The sequence below is a fragment of the Lepus europaeus genome, chromosome 14 (assembly GCF_033115175.1).
Source record: "Lepus europaeus isolate LE1 chromosome 14, mLepTim1.pri, whole genome shotgun sequence".
Classification (NCBI taxonomy): Eukaryota; Metazoa; Chordata; class Mammalia; order Lagomorpha; family Leporidae; genus Lepus; species Lepus europaeus.
In genome coordinates, this window is record NC_084840.1 from 69476150 (window position 1) to 69497323 (window position 21174).

The following is a 21174-nucleotide window of genomic DNA, read 5'->3' on the forward strand; positions in this document are numbered from 1 at the left end:
GCGCCTTCCGGCCTGGTTAGCTCCAAGTGCAGCCCCAGCAGCCCAGGGCGCCAGGGCCTCTGCAGGCACAGTGCTATTTCTGGATTTCCCTTCAGACCCCCGTCCAGTTCGGCCCTCTGGGCTGTGCTTTCCCTTTCCCAGAGAGACAGACATATGATGGCTCAGGGCAGCAGAAGGCTCCGGGAGCCCCAGGCTGGAGAGGTCTGGAACGCAGAGGCCCTCACTTGCGGGCGCCACTTCCAATGCCTGGGCGGCCTGGCACCCCCGATGGTCTACGCTGTGGGCCCTGCCCTGAATCCATTTGCCCGTACAACGGCACTCCCAGGCTTGCTGAGGGCTGGGGTCAAGGCCGCTGGGTGGGGGCAGGGGCTCAGCATCACCATGAGCAGCGAGACTGCCTGTGTTCAAATCTCAGCCCTGCTGTTTTCCAGCAGGGGTTCTGGAAGCCGCCTGGCTGCCCTGTGCCTCAGCCTCCGGCAGTGGCACCTGCTGTCGGGGTTGACGTGAGGGTTGGCTGACAGGCGGATGGACAGGTGGACAGAGAGAGCGAGGCTGCAGAAGAGCACTTAGGTTCCTCCATGATCCACTTCTCTCTCTCTCTCTCTCTCTCTCTCTCTCTCTCTCTCTGTAACATGCTGCCTTCAGAAGCAAGTGTCCAGAGAGCCCCTGGCGCTCTCCGCGTTCGGCTGGGCCACGGACTGCTCCCTAACCGCTGTGCCTTCTGCAGCCAAGGTCTGAGGCCTTCAGAACACGTGGCATCCGGCTTCACCTCTCCCGGACTGCTTTGCCAGAGGGTGGTTTGGCCTCGACCACCGCACACAAGCCGGTTCGCACGTCGGCAGCTGGAAGTGGAGAGCCTGAAGGCCTGGCCCTGAGCTGCCTCCTGGCCCCGTCCTGGAGGGAAGGGGCAGCCCCACCCTCACTATGGAGGAGGAAATGAGCATGGAGGGTGTGGAAGGGCTTCAGGTTTGCGGTGGTCGGGAGGGGTTGCTGGCCAGGACAGTGAGTGCCGTGCACTGGCTCAGGGACAGCGCCAGCTGCCTTCCCGGAGGAGATGCTCGGCTAGGATGTGCAGGGCCCTGAGGCCCCAGAAAGGCAGGGCTGCCACAGGGGATCCCGGAGGTGAGGAATTTTGACCCCTGGCACCACTGGTCCTGCTCATCACCTCCCTGTGTCAGGAAGCTGGGTGCAGAACACTTGGTATTTCGCGTGCACTTTTTCCCTGCTTGCCTGGCCACAGCCAAGAGCAGACACAGCCAGCCCATCAGGGAATGTGGGGGTCCCCGGACGGCCCAGCCCCCCGCCCTGGAGACGGGTCAGAGTTCAGCTTCTCCCTGTGCGGCAGCCCCTCTCAGGGCCTTCCCTCCCTTACCCCGGCTTCCGGGGATGAGCCTTCCACACTCGCCACCACTGCTCCCTGCCCTCCTGCACCCCTGCCTCGGCCCCGCCCAGCTGGGCTCTGTGCTCGCCAGCCTGGCCTTTTCCACTCCAGCCGAGATCCTAGGGAGCCGAGGACTGCAGCCCTTCGACTCGTACAGGAAAGCCGTGTGGCTCCTTTCCAAGTGGTGGCGGTGGGACAGCAGGCATATGCTGAGCCTGGTCGGGCCACTCCCACAGCGGGCCTCGCGGGCGCCCCGTTCCCACGGTCACTGCTGTCCACTGCCCTGCACTGCCCTCCTTGCTGACCCTTCCAGGATTCGTTCTTTCTCCCCGCTCTGCCAGCCCCGCCCTCCTGCACCAGCCCCACTGTGATGGGCTAGCGGGGCTGCTCCCAGCCAGCCAGACTGATGGGTCAAATGGCAAGGATTTTGCAAACCAGTTGTTAAACACAGGCATCACTTTAAACTTAAATGAGGCCAACTTACAATCAACTACTATTGATTATTAATATTATTAATTAGTGGTACTATTTTTTTTTTTTTTTGACAGGCAGAGTAGATAGTGAGAGAGAGAGACAGAGAGAAAAGTCTTCCTTTGTCGTTGGTTCACCCTCCAATGGCTGCTGCAGCCGGCGCATCTCGCTGATCCGAAGCCAGGAGCCAGGTGCTTCTCCTGGTCTCCCATGTGGGTGCAGGGCCCAAGCACTTGGGCCATCCTCCACTGCACTCCCGGGCCATAGCAGAGAGCTGGCCTGGAAGAGGGGCAACTGGGACAGAATCCGGCTCCCCGACCGGGACTAGAACCCAGTGTGCCGGCGCCGCAAGGCGGAGGATTAGCCTGTTAAGCCACGGCGCTGGCCATACTATTAATAATTAAATACTAGTAAGACAAAGGTAAAAGATACTCTAACTTCATCACTTCCTAATTATGTTACTGTTTTCTATGCTCTTGGTTTCTGTTTGTTTGTTTTAAGGTAGAGACAGAGATTTCCTATCCACTGGTTCACTCCCCAAATGCCCGCAACAGCCAGGTCTGGGCCAGGCAGAAGCCAGGAGCCTGGACCTCCACCTGGGTCTCCCACAGGGAAGGCAGGGACCTAGGTACTAGAGGCTGCCTCTCCCAGGGTGCACATTACCAGGAAGGTGAAACCAGAAGTACAGGTAGGTCTTGATCCCCGGCACTCCGCTGTGACATGTGTGTCCCAGGTGGGTCTCACCTGCTAGACAGTTGCCTGGCCCCATGTGCGCGTGTGCGTGTGTGTGCGCGTGCCTGTGTATATCTGTGTGTGTCTGTCGCGTGTGTGTCTTTGTGTGTATCAGTGTGTCTGTGTGTGTCTCTGTATCTTTGTGTATGTCTTTGTATGTGTATCTGTATGTATGTGTGTATGTATGTGTATCTGTGTATCTGTGTGTTGTATATCCATGTGTATGTCTCCGTGTGTGTGTCATGTGTATGTTTGTATCTGTGTGTCACATGTGTGTCTGTGTTGTATGTGTGTATCTGTGTATGTCTGTGTGTTTCTGTGTGTAGGTATGTGTGTGTCTGTGTGTACATGTGTGTATCTGTGTGTCGTGTGTGTATGCGTTATCTGTATGTATGTGTGTTGTGTGTGTATCTGTGTATGTGTATTTCTGTGTGTATGTATGTGTGTATCTGTGTGTACATATGTGTATCTGTGTGTCGTGTGTGCGTATCTGTGTGTATGCGTTATCTGTATGTATGTGTCTGTGTGTGTGTAGTCTGTGTGTGTGGTATGGATGCCACACAGTGGTTGACTGCTGCTCACCTCTCCCCAGCTTGGAGTTCAGGGAAATCTTTGTGGCTCTAGCACTGAGCCCAAGGCCAGGCGCGTCTCCCAGATGAGCGAGTGAGTGAGTGGGTGGAGATCCTGCCATGCACCCTTCATCACATTTCCTCTTCCTGGGGGTGGGCACCATGTTTCCTGGGCATCTTGGAATGAGTCCTATCCAGAGGTATACGGCCAGAATGATGTCAGCCGCTTGCAGGGGCTCCCCGAGACCCTCCGAAGCCCTCGGAGCCCACCTCCTCCCTTGCTGCCTAGACTCTGAAGCCACACGCCCTAGTGCATTTTGTGCTGCCGGGACAGAATACCACGGGCCTGGGTGATTTATCAACAGCGGAAGTTTCTTTGGAGGCTGGGAAGGCCAAGGTTGTGGGGCCTCAGCTGGGGAGGACCTTCTGGCTGTATAAGACAGCAAGAGAGTGGGCGAGAGGGGGCTGAACTTGCTTTTGTAACAAAACCACTCCTTTGCGGACCTCAATCCATTCAGCAGGGTGGAGCCTAAACACCTGCTATCAGGGTCCCCTCGTCCAGCACATTGCTCTGGGGATTGTGTCCCCCGCACGGGGGCTTCAGGAGACAGCTTCACGCCACAGCGTCACACGTTCCCGCTGGCACAGCTGCACGGTGTGAGCCTGAGCCACGACGGGCTGGGGGTGGAATAGACGTACTTTAGTAGGCCATAAAATCGCAGAGTTTGGGCTCCAGCACTTGGTACAGCAGTTAAGATGTGGCCTGGGACTCCTGCATCCCATACCACAGTCCCTGGCTTGAGTCCCAGCTCGGCTTCTGCTGCAGCTTCTTGCTAAGGTGCACCCTGGGGACTTGATAGCTCAAGTCCTTGGCTCCCTGCCATCCCATGGAAGACCCATACTGAGTTCCTGGCCCCTAGCTTCAGCCCAGCCTGGCCCAGCGCTGCTAGCTGCAGGCTAGCTGGAGGGTGAACCCCTAGATGCTCTCTTGCTCTCTCTTGCTCTCTCACCTGTCTCTTTCTGTCTGCATTTCAAATAAAATGGGAAAAGGCACATCACAGGGTTTGTTTGTTGCCACCCTGTAGCGTAATCGGCCGTGCTTAAGGCAATGAGGAACCTGAAGCCAACAGTTGGGAGGTAACCAGGCCAGGCCGCACAGTAGCCCGTGTTCATTGTGTGCGCACTGCCTCCCCGAGGTGTCCCCCCACTGCCTCGTACCGTTCCAGAAGCACAGAAGAAAGTGTGGCTCCGAACCGGGTCTTGTCCAGAGCCCCATTTCACAACCTACCTGCTTAGAACCCACCCCTGCCGGTGCCTCAGACGGCAGCCAGCCTGGAGACGCACCTGCCCACACCCGTGGTCATTTAGAGGATGAGCCTCTCTCTCATCAAGTGTCATCAGCCTGGCCGAGGTCTCACCCACGAGCACCCTCCCAGCCCTGTCATCCGCCACTTCCCCCAGGACTTTTCCAGGCCAGAGCTGGGACCGGGGCGGACAGAGAGCCAGCACGGAAAGTGACACTCGCAGGGCAGAGGAGTCGGGCCCCACAGGCCAAGCAGAAGGCACAGGGCTCCCTGCCCTGGGCTGGAGGAGCCGCAGCTCGCTCCACAGACGCTGAGGCAGCGTGCGCCAGGAGTAGGTGGCACAGCGCGGCAGAGCGTAGCATCTAGAGCATGGCCCAGGATGCATGGGATGCTCCTCGTCTCCTTACGTCCTCCCCCGACAGCTGGGCCATCCCCCCTTCTTTTGATTGCATACCAGGCCGTTGAGACCCTGTTGGAGTCAGAGCCGTGGGCTTGGGCGGTGGGGGTGCCCGCAGGGGTGAGTCGGCACATTCCTCACTCCCAATTAGCTGGCGCTGAACCTGGCCTTCCCCTGCCTCGGCCCCACCCGTCCTCTCCTGGCCAGGAATTCCACCCACGACTTCTGCTTAACCCTCTCCCCTGAAGCGCCGTCCTTGGCTCCGTTTGTTTGTTTCCTGTCATTACCACTAGAATACACCCTCCTCAAGGGTAGCGTCTCGTCTTGTGTAGTATCTTTACTTTTACTATGTCCCCGGTGTCTAGAATGGTGGCCAGGGGTTTGCTGAATGACTTCTAGACCACAAGGCTTTGTGGGTAGGGACCACGGTCTTCCTGTGGGGCTCCCACTTCCCTCCTGGCTTGCTCTGGGTCTTGGCCTATCCGTGCCCCCTGCTCAGTCTCATTAGCTCCAGGTAACCACGTGGCTGTCTTCCCTGGCCTCTCTCCGCTCGCCCCCTCCTCACTCCCTCGCTTCCCCTTTCACAGTGCGTCCCGCCTTCCTGCAGTTGGCTTATCTGCCTGTCCTCCGCCCTGGTCCGCGAGCTTGGGGAGGACGGAACATGGAAGGCATCCGTCCTCTCATCCCTGTGTCTGGAGTCAGTCCACAGAGGGCTGACCACTCAGAGGAGCCACAGAAGTCACACCCTGGGGATGCCGGAGTGTGGCCTGGCCCCTGTCCAGCTGAGCCTCCCCCGATCCTCTCCCTAAGTCTGGTTTTTCTCTCTCCCTCCCCCACCCCCAACCAGACTCTCTTTTTCTAAATCATGGGAGGAACATAGGCTCCTGGTGAGACTTCTGAACCACTCTTGTTTTCTAGCGTTCGCAGCTGTTCACTTTAGGAGCTATTTCTTGAACACCTATTATGTGCCAGATGCCACGTTAGGTCCTTGGGGGCGAAAATGAGTGTCACAGGGGACACCACCGCAAGGATATTGCAACAGGCCAGTGCACATTCTGCACCCAGGGTGAGCCTGGGAGAGGGATTCTGTGTGTGCTGGCCCAGGGCATCAGATTCACACCAAGAGTCTGTTAAAACCCAGACTGCCAGGCCTCCCCTCCATGAGGTCCGATCCTGTGTGTCTAACACGTTCCCTCGTGATGTCTGTGCTGCCAGCCAGCTGGCCGAACGGTCGGTCAGGGACCAGACTTTGGGAACCACTGCCTGGCCCATACCCGTCACCCGCTTTTCCTCTCCCCCGGTTACTTGAGTACACACAGCTGGTGAGAGTTGGGGTCTTCCTCCTGAAGGCTGCCCTCTGCTAGCGGCACCAGGGGCTCCTGGGGGAGCCATGGTGGTGCAGCCAGAGGGAGCTGTGGAGAACCCCTGGGGACCTCAGAACAGCTCCAGGACACTGCTGGGAGGCGGGGACAGTCTGCTTTCCCCTCTGGAAGGAGCACTGGCTTGGGCAGGGTGTGATGAGAGTGACCACGGGGCCACTCCCCCTGCACTGCTCAGGGTGGGATGTGGGGTCTGCCTCGCCCTCATTGCTCTGGCAGTTCTGGCTCAAGAGGCCCCAGGGCCACCAGGGCAGTCCCCGTTCTGCGCAGGGCCCGCCTGTCTCCGGAGAATTCTGCGCCCGGCAGCCCAGACAAGCACTTCCTCCTTGCAGCCCCCCCAAGAGGCTCCCGGGCTCTGGTGTGGACAATCCCGCAGTGTTGGAGAGCTGGGCTGGGCTTCCTGGCGAGGAGGCACAGGAGGGAGGCTCAGGGAGAGCCCCACAACCGCTACCTGCACAGGCCAGGCCAGGCACCGTGGAGAAGTGTGAGCTCAGCCCGCTGGCCTAGCAGTGTCTCCCAGCCGGAAGGCAGTCCCACCCGGCCCCGAGAGAGAGGAAAATAAACCCAGGACACGTGTATGTTTAGAAAACAGGCAAGCTCTGCTGGTCGGCAGTGGAACTCACTTCTGAAAACTGGCTTGCTGTGCCTGCAGGCAGGAAGCTAGCACCCACGTGTGGGCTGCCCTGGGGAGAGGAACCGACCAGGGACAGGAGCCTGCTAGTGTCACTCCTGCTGCCCGTCCCGCCCTGGCGGTCCCCGGGGCTGGGGAGGAAGGCCCCCGCGGCCTGCGAGGCAGGGCGCAGTGATGGTGATGGTGGAGGTGTGAGCCAGGTATGTGCTAAGTGTTGCAAACGCGTGACCTCATTCAGGCGTTAGGACAGCGGCCTTAGGAAGCAAGTACGCTTCAGCACATTCTATTTTAGATGAAGGAAGAGAGGTTCCGGGCGGACAGGTGTCGGCAGGACAGGGGTTCCAACTCAGGAGGGGATGACGACCACACGTGCACTTGTGAACTGCTGCAGATCTCAGGGCTGGGCGGGGCACGTGCGTCACAGGACACCTGGCAGCCTGTGGGTACCCCTCACTCGGGCTGGGGGCTCATGCTCTCTGAACAGCTCTTTCCGCTCCGGTCCAAGTGCCATCAGATTCGCCACACTGCGCTGAAATGTCTCTGTCAGTCATAGCACAGAGCTGTCCAGTGACAGCCTTCACCCTCCATGCCCTCCGGCCTCTCATTTCCAGGTTCGCTGCGCTCTGTCTGCTCAGCGTCTCTTCCACGCTCACCTCCAAGCTGTACGGTTTTCCCTGTGAAATCTGAAATCCAGCAGAGTCCACTCGGAGCAAAACCATGCCTTGCACATCTGTGCTTATGCTTCTTAGAGACAAATCACCTGAAAGCAAGGCTGTGTGAGGTAGGTGATTGAGCCGAGAACCAAGTTGGTTTAAGTGGAAAAACTGACTTTGCAAAGCACCATTTTGATAGCAACATTATTAAATGAAGTGGGGCCGGTGCTGTGGCATAGCAGGTAAAGCTGCCGCCTGCGGGCCAGCATCCTGTACGGGTGCCAGTTCGAGTCCTGACTGCTCCACTTCTCATGCAGCTCCCTGCTGATGCGCCTGGGAAAGCAGTGGAGGATGGCCCAAGTGCTTGGGCCCTGCACCCATTGCAGCCATGGCCGTCGCAGCTATCCCGGTAGAGACAGGACAAACGGCAGAAGTGTGGTCATTTACGGCAGGATAAGAGAGGGGCTGCCAGCCTGCTCTGATCACAAGTCCACACGGAGACGGGGCTAGAAACTGACAGCAGTGTCACGTGACCTCACAGCTGCTCCCACCTCGAGCCCGTGGTCCCTGGGTGGAGGCCGCTGGGCAGCTGTCTGGCCCCGTTGTGTCCCGCTGGAGCCCCGCCGCTCGGTTGGAGCCAGGCCCATGGACTTTCCACTGAGGCCAGCTTGCCTTTCCAGTAACAACCACGACTTCAAAGAAATGCCAAGGAGCAGATTGGGCAATGGGCCCGTGAACACATACAGCCACCCCGTGCGTGCGTGGGAGTCCTGCACACAACTGGCCCCTCCAGGGCCCAGGACCAAGTCCTACAGACCCGAGGGAGCTGACAGACCTGCCTTGAATGGGATCCCCTAAGGCAGAGGTCAGAGGCCCCAGGTTCAAGGAGCTCCCGCCCCTGCACTGCCAGGGCCTGCTCAGCCAGGCACAGCCCGGTCTCCCTTTCCTCCTCCAGGAAGCCACCCACCCACGCCACTCTGGCGTCTGGCTTCGAATGACACAGTCTTTGCCCGCCTCTCCTTGTCGCACAGGCAGGCTCCCAGCTCTGATTAACTGGGGAGAAGGGGGCGGGATGGTACAGGAAGTGACTCTATGGGAGGCAAAACAAACCAACCAACAAAAAGACTTTCTGTAGAAGAGAAATGATGAAGACACTGAGAAGGCTTGGCTCTCTCCCTGCTCAGAAGGGAAGGCTGCGCCCGGCACAGCCTGGGTGGCTTCAGAGAAGGTGCTGGAAGCAGGGAGCCCGGGCAGCCAGGGCGATGGAACCGTGGCCCTCCAGGGGCGCTGGTGAAGAGGAGGCAGCCTCCCTCTCCTGTCATAGCCCCACCTGGCAGGTGCCACAAGGCCGAGGGAGGGCATACTTAACTCCACTCGGAGGGATACAGAGTTGCTGAATGGATGAATGAGCGTGGTTATACGTAGCACCACTTTCTTTACCTCCTAAGTGTCAAAGATCAAGAAACCCGTTCCAAATAGCCTTTTTCTTTCACTTCCCCACTCCCACCATGATCACATTATAAACCCTGTAACCGTTAGGTGCCCCCGGCTGTTGTATGTAGGACACTGGTAAAAGCTTAGGTCCACCAGTGCGTGTGCCACTCATGGAACTCTGACACAGTGTCTGGTTGAAATAGTCACGGAGTTGAAAAGTCGGGACTTCATGGGTTCAGTTCCGTTTGCTTGGTCTTTAAGATTGCACTGGCAAATAAAGAATCTTACAGAAAGTTTCACCAACAAAATCAGAGTGGAGTTAAGGAAAATGCTCAGGTGTAGCCTGAGCTGGGGAGTCGAGGGGGCTCCGTGGTGCCTACAACACGACAGGCACGGCAGGGCCCTCCTCCTCCTTCTTTTTAAGATTTATTTTATTTAAAAGGCAGAATTAGAGCAAGCGAGGGAGATCTTCTATCCGCTGGTTCACTCTCCACATGCCACAGTGGCCAGCGCTGGGCCAGGCCAAAGCCAGGAGCTTCTTCCAGGTCTCCCACGCGAGTGCAGGGACCCAAGCACTTGGGCCATCTTCTACTGCTTTCCCAGCTGGATCGGAAGTGGAGCAGCCGGGACTCGCACCTTCTGCTTCGTACTCTGAGAACCGTCTTCGCAGCACAGAGCTTACTTCCCCGAGTCCCAAAGGCTCCAGACACCAAGTAAATGGTGAAGTAAGAGACCAAGCGCCTCTGGTGTCCCGGACCAGGACACTGCTGCAGGCGGGGACGAGTGGCTGGAGGCTGAAGGGCCTCACGCGGTGGCCGTGAGGGATATCGGGCTTCTGGGCAGTTAGGCAATTTCATAAACGCCACGGAGGCCTGAGGGCATCTTCAGTGACTAGGGCAGGCCCAGTGCTCCAGGCAGTCACCTGGGAGTGGGCCGCACAGCAGTGCGTGGTGAGGCAACACCCTTATACACACACACATACACACACACACAAAGCCCGGGCACGCCCAGGCGTGGGAGCCCTGTACGCCTGGCACAGGGTCCTGTGTTCAACGAGCCCCGCCTCTCAAAGGCATTTCCGGAATTCAGGTAACTCCCCTTGGCAGCCCTGCTGCAGACTCAAGTACTCCGAGGTTAAAGTTTATGGGGTGTACGACCTGTTTATCAATGACTCAGTTCCATTAGCCCAGCCTCCAAGTGCGGATTCTTGCCTGCGACCAGGGTGGAACGGCCACGGCAGGGAGGCTGGGAGGGGAGTCCCGTGGCCTGGACCCAGGACTAGGTGTCCTCCTCTGGAGTCTTGCCTTCCTCCTGTGCCACGCGCAGGGAGCTCCAGCTCCCAGAGGGGGCCCCGGGGGAGTGGGTCTCACTTCCAAGTGCTCCGAGCCTCAGGAGTGAGGGGCAGCAGGGAAATAGCTCCCAGGATGCTGGAGCAGGCTCCGGGCTCAGGAGCGAAACTCAGCCAGCGAAGTCGACCCCAGCTTTGTTCTAGATCCTCTCACGCCCCAAAGCAGAAGCGGGGTGGTGGTGGTGGTGGGGGACCCAGGGGCCTGGGGGCAGTTGGGCAGACAGCACCGCGGGGTGGCCACAGCCACTCCCACTCCTCGGGGCTCTCCCCCTCCACTCCCTCCACCCCTGGCTGGGAAAACACAGGGCTGCTGAGGTCACTCCCAGAAGTCACCACGTTCCCCTTCTTCGTGAGCACTGGCTGAGATGAGAAGCAAGCTCCCGCCCCCCACAGGGACCGGCGAGGCTTAAGTCTTAGGAATTTGGACTGTGTAGGGCTGTATTTGTTTTTGTTGAGATTTGTTTATTTCAAAGTCAGAGTTACAGAGAGGGAAAGGGAGATGCCCTCCATCGGCTGGTTCACTCCCTGGATGGCCACAATGGCCAGAGCTGGGCCTAGGCCGAAGCCAGGAGCCAGGAGCTTCATCCTGGACTCCCATGGGGGTGGCAGAGGCTCAAACACTTGGGCCGTGCTCCGTTGCTTTTCCCAGATTGGAGGTGGAGCAGCTGGGACTGGAACCAGCAGTCATACGGGGTTACTGTGTTGCAGGTGGAGGCTTTACCTGCTGTGCTACAGTGCCGGCCCCTGTATTTGTTGTAAATAAGGACTGCAGCACACCAAAGGCTGACATTTCTGTGCTACCAAGAGTGGGATGGGAGGTGCCCTTAGGTCTCTGGAACCCCCCTTCCTACCCCCACCCCACAGGGCTCCTCTGCTTAAGGCAGCCATGCTGATGGTGAAGACAAGCCAGAGGGTGTAGGAGCAGAGCCGGCGGGCTGGACACGAGTCGCAGCCACGCCTCCACTTTAAGGCCAGCGACAAAGATCCTGTTTCTGCAGCCCGGTTCTCCCGTGCACAGGTATTTGGAAAGCAGGGCTTGTCCGACTAGCAGATCAGACAAGGATATGGGAACTTGTTCCCATACTTTAAAGCAGAAAAAAAAAGGCTTGTTGTGAAGACACAAAACCTGTTTGGCAACTTGTCCTTGCAATGAAAACACAAACCTCTCACTGGTGAACCTCACAGGTGAACCTTCCCTGAACTCCTGCCCTTCCCCCTTCAGCCCGGCAGCCCTGGCTGGGGGGCCCCCCCAACACACACCGACAGAGGACAAGAGACAGAAAACAAGGGCAGCGCTCACTCAGACAACACCTTTATTTGCAGTTTGGAGCAAAAGCAGTTGATAGATTATGCCACGTCGCAGCAATAAAATGCACTCCCAGCAGCCATGAGCACGTCAGCACGGCAGGTGCAAAGATTCTGAGGAGCGCATTGTCACATTTCTCTTCTTTCTCTTTCCCCCTCCTTAATAACCATTCAAGGGCTGACTCCTGGGGTGATCTGTATAGAAAACATGGCCACCAAATCCTCTGTAGGGTCACAACTTGGAGAGCCAGATTTGAACAGTGGTGACTTGAATGTTATTTCATTTATTTGAAAGGCAGAGCAACAGAGAAGGGGAGAGAGATCTTCCATCCACTGGTTCACCCCTCAAATGGCTGCAGCAGGTGGGGTTGGGCCAGGCGGAAACCAGGAGGCAGGAGCTCCATCCTGGTCTCCCCCATGAGTGGCAGGGACTCAAGCACTTGGGCCATCATCTGCTGCCTCCCAGGAGCATTAGCAGGGAGCTGGGTCCAAGGAGAGCAGCTGAGACTCCAGCCAGCACTCTGATGCTGGCGTCCTAAGCTGCAGCTTAACCCACTGCACAATCCTGGTCCCTAGGAATTTTTTTTTTTTTTAAATAAAAGGTCGATCTGAAGAGTTACACAGGTCCCCTGAGATCTTCATAAAGCTGGTTTCAAATGGGGATCCGACTGCGGGAACTGCCCACCAGGAATTCCGTGCCATTAATCTTGTACTGTTAAGACATCAGCTGGTGTAGCCCCAGGAGACACGAAGGCAGCTCCGGCCTTGAGCCCCGGCCTTTGCATCTCCTTTGAAAGCTCCGGTCACGGGGCAGAGGCAAAGGCAGAGGCAGAGGCAGAGGCTCTACCGGCGTTCACCGCGAATGGCATTGCCCTCGGAACTCCGACAGCTCCTGTCCCTGCAACGGGGACTTTCCTATGCCTGTCTCCTCAACCAGCGAGTGGGCTCAGGCAGGCAGACGGAGAGCAAAGATCCACACCGCTGCCGACTTGGTGAAGATATGTATGCACGCTGGGAAGCAAACATAAGGAGGAAGGAGGAGGAAGGACTGGGGTAAACACTGTTACCCCCTGGGCCTGCAAAGTGACCACCTGCAGACTGTGGTTTGGCCACTTGTACACCCCTTCCAAAGAGTGAAGGAGAATTTTCTTTCCTAGTTTTCAAGTATTAAGACAGTTTCACGAAAGTAAAGACTGGCTTATAAACATTGCTTGAAACAAACAAAAAACAAAACTCTGGACTCTTAGAGTTCGTCATTCCTCTTCTTTTTATTTATTTTCATTTTAACTGAAAGGTAGAGAGACAGATGGAGAGAGAGCTCCCATCTGCTGGTTCACTCCCCATACGCTAGCAACGACCAGGGCTGGGCCACGCCAAAGCCAGGAGCCAGGAACTCAGTCCAGGTCTCCCACAGCGAGTGGCAGGGACCCAGGCACTGCAGCCATCATCTGCTGCCTCCCAGGGTGTGCAATAGCAGGCTGTTTTTCCTTTCACCATAATTTTGCTTTGAAATAGAGGCCTTCGAGCTACTGTGAACCGGATGGCCTTCGAGCACATCCCATCACACAGTGGTGACAATGACACGCCGGGCTTCGTGTTAACCTGACACAGACTTGGGGCTGAGGTCAGGAGCAGCTGTGGTTTGAACCTTGCACACATCATCCGGCTTTCATCACTAGGGCGTGCGTGCACCATGAGAAGTGACCAGAATAACAGCAGAATTAGGAATAAATTAGACAGGAAGAAATTATGAATAAATAAGATGACGGCTGTAACCACCAAAAAGAAAGTAATTGAGAATATAGTATATAATGTAAAAATAAACTTGCTCATACTTACAGTAAAACTCTAAACTTATTTCTCAAATACATCACTTTGAGAGCAAACATACTAACACAGAGTTGAGTGCACCCTGTTCACATCACAGGGTAAGGTCTGCACACAGGGCACCGCAGACATGAGCTGGAGCGAGCCCCTGCACTATTGAACACGCTGGGTGCCATCCACTCTGCAGAAAGGACCCAGGGCCTTCAAGAACACTTTCAACAAGTTCAACAAAAACAGGAGGAAACTAAACCTAACTAACCCTGGTTAAAAGCTGTATGATGGAAGCACCTACTTACAATCAGCATCCTGGGGAATCTGTGAGATTACGTCAGAACAAGAGTTGGGCGCGACCCCTTCCTTCCTGTAGTTCCAAGGAAGACAGGACAACCATTGTCTTCCGTAACTGACACGACCCACTGGACATCAGTAACACTCAACAGGATGGAGCCGGGCTCTGTCCCCGCCGGCTGTGACACACACACGCAGGGCGTGGCTTCTGGGCAGCCCTGCCCTGGCTATTTTTGGAGGATCACACGGGTGGCCCAGCCCAGCGTGGAAGGCTCAGCCTGGGATTGTCCAGGTCTCTGCGTGCTGTGCAGCTTGGTTCACTGCCTGCCTCTTCTAAGGTAGTCCTGAGATTCCGCTCACGGAGCAGAACCAGCGGGGCCCCTTTAAGAATCTGTTTCTGGCTCTCAGCCTCTTCTGAGAGGCCCGCCTGGCCTATCAGGTGTACCAGTTGCTGTCTCTTTACTTTTGTGATAAACCTTTGCTGGAATTGCAACCACGATGATGACAACAACAGATCTCTGTCCTTCAGCTCCCTGGCTGCCCCGGAACATGCAAAACTAGCATTAGGTGACGAAGGAGAGGAATCTTTTAAATGTTCTTCACTGAATAGGGAGCTTTTTCACGTGGAAGCAGTGCACTTTACTTTAACTGGGAACAGGGGGACACAGCGTTGAGGTGAACTCACTCTGGAGTCCCCAAAATACTGTGGCGCTGCATCCTCACGAGACGTCCAGATTGGGAAGTTGACACCCAGCACGATGTTGAGGTGCCTGTGTCCATCAGAACAGCAAGTGCGCACATCCTACGGTGACTTCACAGGGTCCTCTCAAGCTTCTATTCATGTAATTGTAATATGCATACACACCCCCCAAATATGTGTGTATGTATATGCTAACACATGTATCTACAACACAGGTTATGTACACATAGACACACAACACAGACACACGTTTACGTCTGAGTAACACAGACCTTGTAGTCCAATGAGACTGGCTTTCTCAAAACCACCACCTTTTCCAAACTCGACCTGTTTCACCCCCACAATCCACAACTGTAGTCAACCATAACCCAAAGGTCTCATTTTATTTCCAGTGAAAACCCTGGGGAAGCTCAGTGTATCAAGAAATGAAAGCATAGCTAGAGCCGAAGTACCACCTCTCACCCTTCAGAAACAGGGAGAAAGCACCCTAAGCATTTTTAATTCTCTAGGGAAGTGTGTGTGTGTAGGGGGGTCCTGAGAAGAGCTCTGACCTGGCTTTCACGTCCTCTGCCTGTGCCAGTGTCACAAGTCACATGTGCCCCCCTCCACAATTCACAAAGCACATGGCATCTGGAAACCCTGGGAGCTGATCCCTGGAGGTCCTGGGAGACCCGGGCCCGGGGTCTGCCCTGTACAGAAGCGGTGGGACAGGAGTGGGGAGTGGGCAGTGCTCAGCTCCTCCCCTGCCCCACCCCCAGCCTGCTGCCTCCCATCCCAGACCCTCTGCAGGGCAGGGCGCAGCAGGAGCCACAGCTGCTCTTTAGGCCGGGGAGCTCCTGGCTCTGCAGGATGGAACAAACCCAGTGGGGGAGGGGAACATGGTCCATTCTGGCCACTCCACGGGCCATGGCTGGCGAGCCGGCCGGTCTCTGTCACAAGTTCTCTTTCAGGAGCCCAAGCTTTCGCAGGGCCTCCCGGCGAGCCTCCTCTGTGGAGCCTCGGCCAGAGAACTGCACGGTGATGCCCTGGGGCCTGAAGCCGGCCGCCCTCGGGAGAGAGCCCGTTCGCCTCCTGGGCGGCGGCCCACCGTCGTAACAGCTCTTGCTGGTGCTCTGGCGTGCCAGTTTCCCGGGAAGAGCTGGGCCTGGACGGATGGTGACCGTCTTGCCGGTGGACACGAAGGGGCTGGGCTCGCTCTGGAGGACGTCGTGGATGCTCTGGAAGCCGTTGGCCAGCGCCGGGCACCCCTCGGTCTGCACGCCTCGGGAGTGCTGGCGGCTGGCCTGTGCTGCCTGTGGGCCGTCAGCGTCCTTGGCTGGGCCAGCCCCGCTCTGCTCCTGGGTCGCCTGACCTGGAGGGGGGCCTCTCCCCTGCTCGAGGTCATTCTTCGGGGCTGCATCCTCCCTGCCGGCCGCTGCGGTGAGGAAGGAGACGCCGCTGATGTTGGCCAGGACCTGCGCTCTGCGCTCCTGCACATTGACGGCAGCCTTGGAGATGGTCTTGTTGAATTCCTTCCCCGCGCTGTTGGTCACGCTGATGTTGCTGGGGAAGCGGTGGACCTTGGGTGCAGGCTGCGCGGGGTGTCTGTGCCATGGCGAGGGCTCCCCGGGCGTCCTCCCTTCTCCAGGCCTGCCCTCCTTCAAGGGGGACGTGGGCGACAGTGCCTCACCTCCTGCCAACTTCTCGGAAATCCTCTGGGCGAGGACCAGAGGAGTGGGGACGGAGCGGGACAGTTTGGGGTGCTCTGCTGGAGGAGGGGAGAGCGGCTCTTTCCTGGGGGGGCCTGGGGCCAAGGTGCTGGGTGGGGAAGCTGGCGGAGGAAGGGCGCCCAGCTCTGTGGGGTCCGGCAGCCGGGAACTCTCGGCCTCTGGTTTCTTGCACTCAAGTTCGGGCGCGTCTTCCTTCCCGACAGGTGCAGCCCCTGGAAGGCAGGGAGACGCTACATAAGCTCCCATTTGATGTTACAGTCACCGCACACGTTCTTCCTCCCTGGATTTAAGGGAGTCTCACAGGGACACAATACCAACTTCCAGGGTGCCCCGCAAGCCGGTGCCCTGGACACTATAGTGAAAGAGAAGGGAGTGACCAGTTCTTAGCACCATGCACTGAGAATGACCAGATCGGTGACAGCCAGAGGCCTGCAGGCCCGAAGCTGCTGGCAGCACCTAGCAAGCACCCGGGGAGAGAGCAGCTGAGCCGAGGGGCGTGGGGCAGGAGGCAGAGACTGCCCGCAAAGGTGACCCCAGGCAGTAGGTCCTTCCACGCGACACGGCAAGGCCTCTCGGCAGCCCCAGGTGGAATCCCTGTCCTCACTCTGTTCTCACCATTTCCTCACGCAATGCCTGCCACCCAGGAGGCACTCAGCACCGCTCTGACAACACCATCTTAAGGGAATCGGTGGGCGCGGGCGGCCTGCTTTCCCTGGCGTGATGACGTGAACTGACACTTTCTAAGGCTCAGCTGGCTCACATCACTTTGAGGAGCTACACTTCAAAGTGGAAGTGTAATAAACATGCCAAATTCACATTGCGCTTTGAAGAGATGCCTGGAGCCCGAGCTCCATCCTTAAAACGGAAACCATAACCATAACCGTACCTCTGTTCCTCTGTGACATTCCTGGTGATGCGCAGCCTTGCTTCCACGCACACGTGCGCGCATGCACACACACACACACACACGAGCAGGCACTTGCAGAGGCTCATGACGCATGACCGGAACAAGTGTTCCCTCCAAGTCATTCCGCATCCTTCCCAATCCCACCTCCTTGCCCTCTTCTGCTTCCGAATGACCTTTTGGATCAGAGAGAAAACAGACTGCAAGAGACTTCTCTGTGTCCATGTCCCTCCAAGTCCTCCACAGGACGCCCTGGACCAAAGCACAGCTCTCTATGGAGCCACCCGGAGGGAAGCGAAAGGGACAACGCAGGTACTGAGGTCAGCGTTCTCATCTGGGGAGTCAAGCTGTACAAGCGGGTCAAGGCTGGCACCCGAATACCAGGTCTCCTGTGTGTTCTTTGTAAAACTGAATTGTTATCTGGAAGCCATTTCCAATTGCCTCCCTTCCTCCTTCCCTCCCTATCTATCCATCCATCCAGTTTTTCTTCTATCCATCCATTCTATTTTTTCTACTTACATAGTCAATTAGTCTCATTTCTGGTTTTTTTTTTTTTCTTTCTTTTTTTTTTTTTTTTTTTTTTTTTTTGACAGGCAGAGTGGATAGTGAGAGAGACAGAGAGAAAGGTCTTCCTTTCTTCCTTTTTGCCGTTGGTTCACCCTCCAATGGCCGCTGCAGCCAGCGCATCGCACTGATCCGAAGCTTGGAGCCAGGTGTTTCTCCTGGTCTCCCATGCGGGTGCAGGGCCCAAGCACTTGGGCCATCCTCCACTGCCTTCCCGGGCCATAGCAGAGAGCTGGACTGGAAGAGGGGCAACCGGGACAGAATCCGGCGCCCTGACCGGGACTAGAACCTGGTGTGCTGGCGCCGCAAGGTGGAGGATTAGCCTGTTGAGCCACAGTGCCGACCAGTCTCATTTCTTTATTCTAGTCCTTTTGGGGTTTCTCTTTGTTGGACAATCACACTGCTAAGAGGATGCTAATCCCCTCTAAAAATCTGTTTTAATTTGGAAGACAGAGAGAGATGCATCCCATCTGTAATTTCATTCCTCAAATGCCCACTACAGCCAGGGCTAGACCAGGCCACAGTCAGGAGCCTGGAACTCCATCTACGTTTCCCATGTGGGTGGCACAGACCCAAGTGCTTGAGCTATCCCCTGCTGCTTCCGCGGGTGTGTGTTAGCAAGAAGCTGGAATTGGGAGCAGAGTCAGACCTTGGGCCCAGGCACTGTGGTACTGGATGCAGGAGTCCCAAGTGGCATCTTAACCACAAGGCCAAATGCCTGCCCTCTCCCCTCAAGAGCATCTACACCGGCGGGAGCACACAACTGAACGTGCCTCTGTGTGGGGACACCCCTCACCTGCGGTCACGGCTGCAGGGCGCTCCGCTTCCCCAGCGGGAGGTCCTGGCTGTACCAGATCGATGACATCTTCAGGCTCAGAGTGACTGGAAGCGCTCTCCTCCAGGGACTGTGGGGAGTGGCAGTGGATCCCGCTGTCACACTGGACCGGCTCCTCAAAGTCATCTTCCAAGGAATCCAGAGTCTCCTCAAAAAACAAGATGACGTCCTTTTCCTCGTGGGTGAGGTACCTGAGGCTCTCGTCATCCTGTAAGTCAGGTGTGGGGTAGGGATGGGAGAAAGAACACAAACAGGGGTTTCGTTGAAGAGAAAAGGCTACGGTAAAGCAGGCGTCAGTACACAGCCGCGGGCAGGACGCATTGCAGCCTCAAAGATCCCTGCCACTGGCATCGCCCCACCGACAGGCCCTGCCTCTGTGTTCCTCACCATTTTATCTGCATAAAAAAAGAAAAAAGCTACCATCAGGGTGGCTGTTCGGCCTAGCAGCTAACATGCCGGTTAAGACACCCACACCACTTATCAGAGTGCTTGGGTTCAATCCCCAGTTCTGGTACCTAACGCCAGCTTCCTGCTAATGTGGACCCTCAGAGGCAGTGGTGATGGCTCGAGTAATTGGGTTCCTGCCACCCTTCTGGAAGACATGGACTGAGTTCCTGGCTCCTGGCTCCTGGCCTCGGTCATGTCTGGGGTCACTGTGGGCATTAGTTCCAGCACCTATTACTGGCGCTAGCTTTGTGGTTCCGCTGAGTAATCCCCCAGGCTGTCTGGGGAAGGCTGTTGTAACTTAGTACTGCCCACATCGTGTTTTCCCATAGCAAGGGGGAAACCTCTGGCCAAAGATAGTGAGTTGGACTCATATTTATCTCCTCTCCTTCTAGCAACTCCACTACAGCAATATTGGGATTGATTTATTTATTTGACAAGCTGAGTGACAGAGAGAGGGAGACACACACAGAAGAGTGAGAGAGAATCTTCCATCCCCTGGTTCACTCCCCAAATGGCTGCAATGGCCTGGGCTGGGCCAAGCGGAAGCCTAGAGCCAGGAGCTCCATCCCTGTCTCCCGTGTGGGTGGCAGGGCAGAAGCACTTACATCATCCTCTGCTGCCTTCCCCGGCACATCAGCAGGGGGCTGCACTGGAAGTGGAGCAGCCAGGACTCCAACAGGCACTCCCATAGGGCATGCCAACATCCCAAGTGGTGGCTTAACCTGCTGTGCCACACACTGGCCCTTATTTCTTAATTTTAAAAAAAGACATAAAGCAGAGCTGGCACTGTGGCATAGTAGGTTAAGCCTCCAGCTGTGGCACCAGCATCCCGTATGGGTGCCAGTTCAAATCCCGATGCTCCTCTTCCAATCCAGCAGAAAAGCAACAGAAGATGGCCCAAGTGCTTGGACCCCTGCATCCACATGGGAAACCCAGAAGAAGCTTCTGGCTCCTGGCTTTGGATCCGCCCAGCTCCAGCCATCGCAGCCATTTGGGAGTGAACCAGAGGATGGAAGACCTTTCCCGCTGCCTCTCAAATAAATAAATCTTTTTAAAAAGAGGTATAAATCATAGACAAAAAACAACAGGGAAAGAGATGACAGCAACAAAATTAGGGAAGCTGGAGGGTGAAAAACCAGGTGGTAATGGACTAAGATGGCCCCAGGCAGCTAACTTTTACATCAGCAGCTGGGGAGAGCCAATAACCAGCCAGTATGTGCCCAAAGCTCAGGCACTGGTGATGCCGAGTCCTGCAACTGCAGTGAGGATGGTGCCGAAAGGAGCAGGGCTGGGTGCACATGTCTTTCCGAAGCAATCAGATCAGAAAGCCAGGTGCTGACTCTTAAGGAAGGTAAAAGACAAACTTTGAAGTGGGGCCACAGAACAGAACGGAAGAAGGGGAGGAACCACGCTGAAAGCAAGGGAATGAATGAAGCCAACTGACACCCTCTGGACAGAAGGTTTGAGGGTCTTCCTTGGGGAAGCCGAACATTCTGAGCCAGAAAGGGCTGACAGCCAGGGTCCCCAGGGAAGCAGGCAGCAAGGCCCTCCCAGGGGAAGAGCACGGGCAGGAGAGGCCAGGGCGGGACTTCCCGTCAGTTTCTTAGTGCTCCACTCTTAGGAAATGTGTAACACGGAAGGTGCACCAAAACAGAAGCCGAGAAAGCAGCCTCTGGGAAACCAACCATGCAAGGATGAGAATGTCACAAAAGGGCATCATTGATGTCCTCAGAGAGATGGGAAGAGATACTGAATCCATAAACAACACAATGCTATTTTTTTTTTTAAAGAAAGGCTCTTAAAACAGTAGAAAAACAGAAACAAAAATAAAGGTAACCAAAACAAGATAAAGTTGAGAAAGTAGAAAAATACAACAAATATTTTTTTGAAGCTGGGGATAGGTGTTTGGCTCAGTGGTTCAGACCCTATTAAGCGCACGCCACACAAAGTGCCTTGGGTTTGGTACCTGCCTGCAGCTCCTGGCTCCAGCCTCCTGCTGCTGCAGTTCTGGAAGGCAGTGGCGATAGCTCAGGTGACTGGGTTGCTGTCACCCAAGTCAGAGACCTAGATTGTGTTCCTGGCTCCCGGGCATTTGGGGAATGAACCAGTATACAGGAGTGTATTGATCTCTCCTTTCTCTTTCTCAACTATACAATTTTTTTAAAAAAGGAGAAAGCTGAATAATAAGAAAAAATAAAACATAAGATAAGTCTGGGAAGGCCAACATCTGAATAGCGTTCCAGAAAGAATCACAGAAAATAGTGAGGAAGAAATGATCAAAATATAGAAAATAATT

At 56.0% G+C, this 21174-nt stretch overlaps 1 protein-coding gene across 1 annotated transcript in view; it reads right to left on the reverse strand.

The window, feature by feature from the left end:
- Nucleotides 1-12847: 12847 nt before the first annotated feature.
- Nucleotides 12848-21174, reverse strand: part of PROSER2 (proline and serine rich 2) — a 46713-nt gene continuing 38386 nt past the window's right edge. The window contains exons 3-4 of the mRNA XM_062210913.1: nt 18393-18639; nt 12848-16340 (exon numbers count right to left, since the gene is read on the reverse strand). Of these exons, the coding sequence (XP_062066897.1) occupies nt 15352-16340; nt 18393-18639 (1236 nt within the window). The 3' untranslated portion in view covers nt 12848-15351. The remainder of the gene's footprint in view (nt 16341-18392; nt 18640-21174) is intronic.